This window comes from Theropithecus gelada, chromosome 18 (genome assembly GCF_003255815.1).
Source record: "Theropithecus gelada isolate Dixy chromosome 18, Tgel_1.0, whole genome shotgun sequence".
Lineage (NCBI taxonomy): Eukaryota > Metazoa > Chordata > Mammalia > Primates > Cercopithecidae > Theropithecus > Theropithecus gelada.
The window spans coordinates 41,036,661-41,048,320 of NC_037686.1; the positions used below are offsets into that span (position 1 = coordinate 41,036,661).

Below are 11,660 nucleotides of genomic sequence, written 5' to 3' on the forward strand. Positions count from 1 at the left end.
TGGAGCTATTATTCACCACTCTAGGATTCTATCATTTTCCTTCCTCATTTACACCAATTCAGTACTAAAAATGACATTCCCTCTCTGTAAATATTCCTACATCTGTTCATATTTCCTCTTTCTTTCTCCATGTACACATACATATTGCTATTTCTAGTTAGAGTCTGGCGGAAGAAAGGAGAGCATCTATTCTTATCACTGGCGTATGGCTTCTACCCCTTGTGTCTCACAGCAAATTTTGAGTCTATCAGATTCATTTTGTAGCAAGTCTGAAGGAAGTGATTTTTTTTTTATTTTTAGATTTTTTTTTTTTAATTTTGCAGCTGACAGTAGAATCCCAGAAAACAAATGTTGCCATTATGATGTGTCAAAGTTAGTTTGGAGAATCCAAAAATCTTCATAATGTATAGATATATGCATAAAGCAGCATGAAAAACTTTCCAGAAAAGCAATGGGTTTGTGATTTTGACTCTTGTTGTTTGATCATGAACCAAAGCATTTGGATTATTTCCCATTTTGCCAGTGTTGAATCAATAAAAGTGTGCCCATAATTTATGACTAAATTTATCTTTTTTTATGTTCCAGGAATAAATTGATGGCAAATGAGGCCAGAAAAGGAAGCAAGCTCTACAGGTCTTTTCACTATTTTTTTTTTTTGTGACTTTTGCTGCATGGGTTACAAGTTTGGCTTCTACACACCCTCAGGGAGGCTTTCTTGTTCATGTGAGAATCACGGATGATTGCCTCACCCTTAAGATGACCCATCTAGGGCTGTTAAATGTCACATTCATAAGTAAATGCAGAAATGACCATATTTTGTCCTCATTAGACTCTTGGGGGAAAAAAAAAAGGTTCTCTCCTTTCCAAGACATATTCATTCCTCTACGTGGAGGATAATCTCAAATACATTGTTTTTGCTTTTGAACTTACGGGAAATAGTAACTTACCAGGAAATAGTAGCTAAGAGAATATAATATAACCCATATCTAACATCATTCAAGGTCAATAATGAAAATAGAAAAAAAAAACTGGTAGATTTGCTGAGGGGGAGATCACAATTTTAGAATGACAGACATGACTAGAAAAATGTAATCAGTCCCCAAGTTTTTAAATGTTCAGCTTGGAATCCTGAGCCTTGCTGATATCCACCCAAAGACCACTGGGAAAGAAAGAATTACGTTTCAATTCAGAATCAAACAGAAATGGTCTATGTATCCACAGTAAGTCAGTTTAGGCTTATCAACATATGAGGCTTTGTTACATCTGAAAGGAATGTCACCAGCTCCATGTGAAAGACTGGTTACCTTGATTATCGCACAATGGTTAACTGACCTGATCTACTATAACTAAATCCACTACAACACGGTTGTCAGCTTACTCCTGTGCTCTGCCTAGAGTAAGTAGTAGCAGGCTCAAGTTATCATCCGGTGTGGAGAGGGTCTCAGAATGACGTGGAACTTAGTTGTACACAATAAAAGGTATCCTGTCTTCTTTTGATGTGATTTTTAAGTCAGCATAAACTGACTTAAAACTATTTTTTATTAATTATTGTGTTATAGGATGGCCTTGTGGCTTTTAAGGCTTAGATTTCATCTTGCAGACCCAAATTGTTCAACTCTAGGATTGTAAAGGCAGAGTTGAGGGTGAATGTGGAATGAAATAATAAATTAGAACCTTTGTAGTGAAAAGATTTGAAAAGGCTGATTCCTTCTCTTAACAGATAAGGAAACTAACGGTTTGAGAGGATTAGAATTGTTCACCAGTAATGAAGATCAAATACTATCAAGCTTATTTATCTCCTGACTCCTATTTCTAAACCAGTTCCTCTTGTACCACATCATACAGCAAAGGAAAATAATGCTACTGGAGAGGTAAAGAAACGTAAAATCATGTAGCAATAAGTTACTAGAGAGGAAGAAGGTTCAGGAAACTCTGACTTCTCTTAGATGTGAAAATAAAATGCAGAAATCTACCAGGACTACAGATAAATAGCCTAAAGCATGTGTAATGAACTACCAGTAGACAAATTAATACTTATGAGACCCAGAATCCAAAGTCAGGTAATTTATTACCAGAGAAATAATCTTGACATGAAAATCGATTTATTTAAAACTGGAAACTCTAAAATGCTAAGCTACTGAGGACTTTGAAGTTCCAGGCACTGTACTTGCCTTGTCAAACTCAAGCCTCACAACCATCCTATGAAATATGCGATATTACTTGCTACATTTTATAAGATAAATAAATAAAGATTCAGATTAAGTAACATGCCCTAAATTGTACAATTACCAGGTGGTGAAACAAAGATTTGTACTTAATCTGTGTCAGACCCCATGATACTAACCACTTACTATAACAGTAGTTCAAGTCGGGAATTTTTAATATTTATTAATTGGTCAATGTTAAGTCAATGTGAGCAGAATCCATGGAAAATGGATTGTGAGTGTCCATATGCAGACCTTTTCATGTCATCTGAATTAAATCTGATATATCTAGAAAACATGGACTTCACCTGGCTTACATACAATATGATCATATACTTCATTTTTTTTTCTGGTATATATGAGAGGAGCACAAGAAACCATTTTATCCACCTTAAATTATGAAAGGCTAAGTGCACCCTTTTTATGCCCTGGTATAGGAGAAAGTTTTATTCAAACTAGATTCTTATAAAGAAAACACACTATGTGAAAATCCTACAATGCATAAAAAACGTTAAATATGAGACAAAATATCACATAATGCATTAACCTAATGGGCTGTTCACTTCCTGTTGTTTTTTGGGTGTATGTTTATGTCAGTATATTCATTGCTCAAAAACCTTCAGTGATGCCCAATCATCAACAAAGTTAATTGAATCAATTCTAAATTCCTAGGCATGAGGTTCCAGGATCTCCATACGGTGAGCTCAACTTCTCATTCTGGTTTTATCATCTACTGGAATCATTGTACAGACAGTTCTTCCCTTATGATCTATAAGATAATAATCTATAAAAATCTTCTGAATTTCCCAACTAGTTCCTTGTCTATGTTCATTTGGAACTAGATTTGAGTACCTGAATTTGCCCTTCTCTGCCTTATGTTAGTCATAGGGCTGCATGAATTAACCATCTGGCTTGATGATAAATTTTAAAAGTGAAGAAAGTGTCCTCTTTGTTATACAGATCATTATTCCATAGAAATGGAATCTATTTTCTGTAACTACAACCTTTTTTATAGAAAATAGATTAGTTTTGAAATATAAGTAATATTTAGCAAAACTAAAAAGTTTAATGTACCATTGAGGAATAAATTCTTAGTGATGAAGAAAAATCTAAAACTATTTGTTTTCCTTTCAGACAGGATTTTCCTTTCAAATAAGATGGATTTTAGAATGGTTTCTGCTAATATTTATTTCAATAAAAATAGAGAAAAATCATATATATTTTAGTCCAATTTATTTCTTTAAAAGCCAATGTCTCTATTTAGATAAATATTTAGTTCAGGTCTATACAGGGCTCAGAGTCATCTAATTGTAGTTAAACAAACAATAGATTGAATTACCAATTGATCAATTCAATTAGGCCATTAAGCAAACTAAAATAAGAATTCCATTGTATAGGCCAGTAATTGTAGTCAATCTAGTGCCCAAAGCAGATTTATAATTCTGCAATTCAATCTCCTGCTTGGCATTCAGACATGATGTGACATGAACAAAGTGAACTTGACAACCACAATGGCTGCTTCCATTCATCACATGTTCGCCATTACACACAATCAGATATTGTAAAATATCTCAACTCTGACTTAGTGTTTTGTTATTGATATTTTAAAAAATGCTTTAGAACAATGTATTACTGATTCTGTTACACATGTATAATTTCCAAAAGCCAAAATTTAATTTGTCTTAAAACATTAACCAACAAATGAAACTAGGTACTAATTTTCATACCTTTAATGACATAATTATTTTAATCTGGAAGAGATAAAACTTTATGGGAAAATATCTTCTAAAAAAATCTGTTTTAAACACAATCACACTTCTCTCCTACTTCCGGTCTCAATGAAAAGTTCTACTAACCAGCTTTTATCAGAGCCTGGATTCTATCCCCTCACCCATAAGCCGCTTGTGATATGTTTCCAGGACCAAATCAAACATCATTTCTGGATCTTTCCATCTCATCCTCCTTACCATTTAGTTCCCTTCCTTCCAGCTTCTTCCCCTTTATTGCTTCCTGCCTATGAGCCAGTCAGAAGGTAAACAGTTCGCCTGAAAAGGTTTTGATCTCTATTTTCTTTATGCTTTGTGCATGGTGCTCTTTTTCCATGGTGTATACTTCTCTTTACCTAGCTAGTACTTGTTGATATGGCTCTTTTGAGGGTAGTGGTGGCTCTGTGTTTTCTTCTTTCACAACACAGCCTACTTGCTTTGTCTATTTCCCCCATTGGACTATAAGCTTTTTTAGGGCATGGTATTCCAACATTTCATTCCTAGCAACCAGCAGGATGCCAGGTATATAAGATTCATTCAAAAGTTAATTGAATAAAGTATTTATTTAATGAATAAAGTGAAACTGGTTGCTGAAAGATAGCACTTTAAAACTACTGTTTGTTAAACTCTGAATTTAATAGACCTCAGTTACTTTGTGATAAAAGACACCTTCTATATAAAAGAGGCAACCTGAAATAAGTTTCACACAGACTTGAGTAAGTATATTAAATTAAATATTATTTAGAATTATATAACTATAACCACATACACATAAATTCAAACACTTCTTATGAACTATGGTAAAAATGAATGTTGGGGAAAGTTGCCAAATTTCTCATTAACAGCTATGTCTCAAACTAAAGCAAGATATAAATTATTTCATCAGTCAACATGGTAATTTAGCGACTCCAGAAAAAAACAAACTTTTCAAAAGTTCTAACCATTCTGGTACCATGTTTAATAGTCCTAAGTCATGCTAATATGATGTTTGTATAGGTACGTGTATGTATTAACATGTATACACACATATACACACATATGTATTATATCTGTAATTTATTACTGCCTCACATCGGTACTTAGAGAGAGTGGAAATTGATTCAGAAAGGATTAGCATGATTTTTAAAATGAGAGAACCCTAAGTGGCAACTAAGAGAAGCAGAGATTTGCCATTCATTCATTCACTCACTCATTCATGCTCTCAATCTCGTACTTATTGTGCATTTGTGAATTTGACCTCTACACCAACTTGTAAACTTGAGGATGTGTTAAACGCATTCTCCTTTAGCAAGTTCTTTATTTGACAGCTAGCCTACGAGACAGGCTTAGCCAAGTATAACAATAACTTGTGTGTGTGCACGCATGCATGTGCGCACACGTTCATGTACTATCTTAACTCATAATTTTTTCTAAAGTTTATATTTGAATTCATAGAATTTAGATAAAAATCTTCATTTGATGTGATGCATTTACAAAAATATCAGTTTCAATTCGGCTAAGAAATGCTCACACATCTCAAAAGTACAACATATTCTCTATTTTAGGCAAATTAACAAAGCAAAATTTGGCTTTAAATAAATCTCCATGGTTTACAATGCAAATGGCTGTTGCAAGGCGAACAAAGACAGGTAAATGGGGATTTATTATGTCTCTGTGTCTTTTAAAACTTTGCATTTCTAATTTAATATTTCATTAGTTCAACTTGATTCCTTAATACCACTGGAAAACAGACTTTCCTGTCATATTCAGATAAACATATTCTTGCCAATTTTCTATGCAGCTTACCTTGGCTTCCTATCTGGTATACTCAACAGATGCATTATTAATAATATGTGAATATAAATATTTAAAACTTTGTGTATGTAATGGATACATAAATAGATGCATGTATGTTTTGGGAATAAATGCTAGTCTTGCTTCTGTCATTGCCTAGCGGATGAAATGTAAGTGTTGCCAATGTTTATTGACACATTTAAGTCAGTATCCCTGTGACTAATGGAGTACAGAATATACAAAAGAGAGGTTTCAGAGATGTCCTCATTAAAGCACCTGGAAACTTCCAATTGAATTGCCAATTTGCTTTTAGAATTACAGGAATGCTACTCTCTGCATAGCTGAAGTACTTGTGATAACTATACACGGTTAACAGCATGGAGACGGAAGCCAACATCCATGCTTTGAGATGTAGTCAGTTCCACTTTCTCAAGTATGTGCCTTTTTTGTGATTCTCAGAAGAGCATCTAAGTCAGTCTTACAAGTTTGGCTAAAAGAGAAACTAGGCATTACATGAGTATACTACAGTAGAGGTTATTGGAAGAGAAGAGATCTTAGGGAACATCCAATTCAACTCTGACTATTTAGAATCACAAAATGAGGCCAGTATCTTAGAGATTTGCCAGAGAAGAGAAAGTAAAATAAGAGTTGGAGAGAAATGACTTTTTTTTTACCATCATATCAATCACACCCTATTATAATTACTTACATGTGTGCATCCACCCAGAACTCTAATGAGCCAGGCTCTGGGACAGTTTTAGTCACTGCCATATTCCTAGTACTTAGCACCATGCTTCTCAGAAATAAGCGTGTGAATGGACAAGTAAACGATTGTTCAGTCTGGGCGCAGCGGCTCATGCCTGTAATCCCAGCAATTTGGGAGGCCTAGGCAGGCAGATTGTTGGAGCCCAGGAGTTTGAGACCAGCTTGGGCAACAGGGTGAAACCTCTTCTTCACAAAAAAACACAAAAAATTAGCCGGGTGTGGTGCCACAAGTCTGTGGTCCCAGCTACTGAGACTGAGGTGGGAGGAGCACCTGAACCCGGGAAGTTGAGGCAGCAGTGAGCTGTGATCACACCACTGCATTCAGCCTGGGCAACAGAGTAAGACCCTGGTCTAAAATACATATATACATACATACATATATGATATCTATATATATCATATATATGATATATGTCACATATAATATGTGATAATTATATATTGTATATCATGTATATATGATATATACTATAGGTATGACATATATCACATATATCACATATGATATATATCATATATTCAAAATTTTGTGTATGTAATAGATATGTAAATAGATGCATGTATGTGTATCTAGCTAGGAAATTTATTCTAGGGAATAAATGCTAGCTTTGCTTCTGTCATTGCCTGGTAGATGAAATGTAAGTGTTGCCAGTGGTTATTGATACATCTAAGTCAGTATCCCTGTGACTAATGAAGTACAGAATATACAAAAGAGAATTCTTCACACTTTACCACATTTTCTGTCTGGCACTACAGTATGCTCAGAGGCTAAAAAGTAATGAAGATGTTGCCATTCATCTCTAGAGCTTATTTATTGGTAAACAAAACAGCCCTGTAAAATTAACAAAGTAGGTAAGATCAGCCTAATTTTAATATTGAACTATATATGATTAATATTGAACTATGTATAATATATATCCTATATGTATAGTTCAATATTAACTTAGGGAATGTTCTTAACGTTGCGAGTTTTCACCTTCCTCCTTTGAAATGAATAAAAACTACCTCTTAGACTGTCATCAGAGGAAAATGAAAAAATAAGTGAGAAATGCTTACCAGTGGGGCTTGCACAAAGAAACACTCACTAAATAGTCATAGAACAATTGAATGAATAAATGAGAGATACCTGTTTTTCCAGAAACTTCAAGACATGAAAAAAAAAAAAGAAAGAAAGAAAAAAAAGAACAGCTATTGGCATAACCTCATTGAATGCTTTGGCAAGCAAGCAAGTAATGATAAAAAGCAAAACACAATGAACAATACAGAACTTATGACCATTACAAATATCTGTTAAAGAAAAAATTGTTTTTCAACTTACTGCAGAGAATATCGTTCTGAAGGCAACAAAGAGCATTGCAATACCTGATAAAATTCTGACTTCTGCTTCATTTCCTGTTCTTGAGCTGGCTGGATTTCGAGCTGAGCATCGGTAAATTCCAATGTCCCCTGGTTGGAGTCGGCTGATCTGCAGTGCTCCAGAGGGTAAGACCACCACTCGGGAGTCACCTGGGATTGGAGTCAGGTCCTGTTGGTTCTTCTGCCAGTGGATTGTTGGCATGGGCTCCCCAGTGACTTCACACTTGAGTAGCACTGTGTCTCCCATGAAGGCTGTGACAGATTCTGTCTGAGAAAGGAACCGCAGTGGTCCTAGGAGAAAAACAAAGAAGGAAGAGTAAGTCTTCCAAAAAAGGCACAATAATCGCCAGTAAAAATAATCACACTTTGTATTCTTTATAGAAAATTATATTTTATAAGCTGTTTTCTCAAACATCATCTCATTTGCTCTTCACACTTTACCACATTTTCTGTCTGGCACTACAGTATGCTCAGAGGCTAAAAAGTAATGAAGACGTTGCCATTCATCTCTAGAAGCTTATTTATTGGTAAATAAAACAGCCCTGTAAAATAAACAAAGTAGATAAGAACAGCCTAATTTTATAGATAAGGAAATTGAGGCTCAGAGAAGTGAAATTCCACATTCGAGTTCAGTTTCTAGATGACAGTCCTACAAAGAGAAACTTCTTCTTCTGAATCCTGGTCCTATGGACAGAATTCCTGTTACCCGACTTTGGACAAAGGGTTATGAAGTCATGAAGATTCATGAAGGACTGGTCATATGGCATACCTACAGCAGCTTCAAGAAAGAGGGATGACAGGAACCACCAATTATAGTAACAAAGGACTGTCTTTTAGGGTTTACTGCTTACGGTAAATGTTCATCCACATTTGCCAGCTATGGCTGTGGTGTAGTGAAAAAGATTTAAAAGCTGGAATTAGAACAGCTTGTGTTTCTAGACTAGTTGAGCCACCTATTCTATATGAATACTCTGGAAACTTGTTTCTTTGGACCATGAAATGGGATAATATCTAATTCACATGGTCACTTCAATATTCATGTGAAATAACATGTGAAAATAATGCATTCATATGAATGAAGTAAATATAAGGAAAAAATAAAAGAAACTGGCCATTACGGAGTATAAGCATAGTGAGAAATAAGCCTTCTCTGCCATGACATTGTACATGAGAGAGGTAGATGTTTTCACCTTGCCATCTTGCACTCCCTTTTATGTATAAGTGGTTATTTGTGATCCTAAATTTTGACCGTGAAATTCTTGTGTTTTTTTAAATGATTACAAAGAAATCTATTGGTATCAATTATGCCATCATTGAAAGACCACTGGCAAGTTTATTTTTTAGAGAAAATTCAACTAAATTTTAATTATTATTAATGTTTGCTATTCATCCCAGTTAAATTCTGATATTTCTATATTCATTTGAGTCATTCCAGAATTGTTTTAATTGTATGGACATGTAACAATAAACTTTGATCCATTCATCAGTCTGGGGTTCATGTCAAGTTTTACTAATCATATTTTATGTTACTGTGATTTTTATTTTATAAATTCAAGTCAGCATTCCCCAGGTCCAGGTTTAAATTTTGTCAAGAAAGCTTGATTGCCTCATTAATCTTTAGTAAACAAAATTCTACTATGTTCAGTTTTAATTACCCTTACTTTGAATTTGCGTCTATTAATTTTCATGATCTTAATTTTCCTCACAACCTGATAAAAATTTTGCTGTGACCGAAAGGGTAAACATAAAATGACCTGAGTCAAATCATAATTTAATATGAGAGACAATAAGCAATGCTATAGAGATGCTATTTCACTTTCCTTCCCTAAGTGAAGGTGAAATTTTACATCTCTTTTAGGGATTAGAGTTTTTGGACCACAAAATAACTGAATCTATGAAATTTAAAACTAGACCAAAATTACATGTGGGTTAGGTACAAGCTGCTGAAGGATATCACTCATTATAGCTATATCCACAGAAATAGACCTGCAATTCTAGAGCTGCAATATTAAGATTGTTCTTTGTGAGAATTATTAATGCTATACCATGCAAAAACCTTAATATTGATGCAAATATTAATTTCTCCCTCACATGTATATTCTAAAATTACTCAGCTGATTCTTAAACTAAGGCTCTGAAATCTGGATCCACGGGGATACCTGAATAAACACTACAGTTTACCTACAGGGGGCGCCAGCCACTTGCCTAATTTTATTCTTTTTCAGTTAGAAGAACTAATCTGTGTCTGTGCTGCATCTACCACTGCGTGAAGAACAAAAGGAGTTAGTTAACAGGTACCCATGCTTACTGCTTAAAATCCAGTTTTCAGACTGTCTGCATTATATAGTCTTGTTAGTCTATTCCAAAGAAGTATGTTAATCTACTACAGATTGGCTCAGGTATGGATTTAAGGCACGTACTTAAACAGAGCATGATCTGTATCTACCACGCAAACCAAAGCTGCAATGAGTAGTGATAGATGTGAGGCTTATGTAGGACAATGAGTTTCAAACAAATTTTATTTTTATTTAACAGTTTTCTTCTTGGTTGTAATCCCTAGTATTTTATTTTGCAGTTAAGGAAATGTAGTCAGGAATAATTTTCCAGTACACACAAGTTATATATTTAATACATGTAGGTGAGAATAAAATTTTAAGTTGATTTTAACAATCTGGACATTTATATATTCAGATTTATGGCTCTTTTGAAGTTACACACATTGGATAAATTTAAAGCATTTAAACCATTTATTCATGGTGGTTCACACCTGTAATCCCAGCATTTTGGGAGGCAAAAGTGGGAGAATCACTTGAGCCCAGGAGTTTGAGACCAGCCTGGGCAACATGATGAAATGCTATCTCTACAAGCAATTTTTAAAAATTACCCAGGTGTGGTGGCACACACCTCTGGTTCCAGCTACTCAGGAGGCTGAGGTGGGAGGATCGCTTGAGCCCAGAGGCAGAAGTTGCAGTAAAGCTAAGACTGTGCCACTGCACTGTAGCCTGGGCAAGAGAGTGAGAACCTGTCTCAAGAAATACTAAAATAGAAAATAAAACATCTATTTTATAACCGAATGTCTATTGCATTCAAAAATGTATTTCCAAGTAGGTTTCAGAGCCTGGAATATGTAAAATGAAATAGTAATTCAAACCGATACTCAACAATTGGTTTCCTATGTAAACTTCATCTACCTGGAAGAATTTAATACAAAGGCTGGGATTGCATATTAATATAATTAGACTTAATAGAATTGGCTAATAGAATTGCATGTACTCTGTGATGATTTCAGATCTTAACAAGCCAGGGTCAGAACTGCATCTTGTTTAAAAGTTAACAATGCAATGTTTGAAAATTTCACATAGATGATTATTTGTCATAGTGAGAAATTACAAACATGATGCAGTCTTTTCTTTCTGTCTCTAAATGGGAAACTCTACACATTCAAAAGCAATTCTAAGTTTATAAGGCTCTATAAGGCTCGACTTAGCACTCCCAATATTGTGCTAAATATTAGCACTTACATCTCATGGTGGTGTAACAGTCTTAAAAGAAGAAGAAGTTACAGGCTATCAACTTAGTACTATAGTTTCAAGGCACGTGTATGAATATCTAGTAATGGACAATAAACTCACTATAACTCATATGTATGAAATACTGTATTTTCTTTTTTTTTTTTTTTTTTTTTTTTTGAGACGGAGTCTCGCTCTGTCACCCAGGCTGGAGTGCAGTGGCCGGATCTCAGCTCACTGCAAGCTCCGCCTCCCGGGTTCACGCCATTCTCCTGCCTCAGCCTCCC

General features: G+C 34.8%; 1 protein-coding gene across 1 annotated transcript in view; it reads right to left on the reverse strand.

The window, feature by feature from the left end:
• The window catches only part of DCC (DCC netrin 1 receptor), a 1,221,566-nt gene that overhangs the window by 648,239 nt on the left and 561,667 nt on the right, over nucleotides 1-11,660 (reverse strand). The window contains exon 3 of the mRNA XM_025365180.1: nucleotides 7,871-8,155. Coding sequence (XP_025220965.1) covers nucleotides 7,871-8,155 — 285 coding nt within the window. The remainder of the gene's footprint in view (nucleotides 1-7,870; nucleotides 8,156-11,660) is intronic.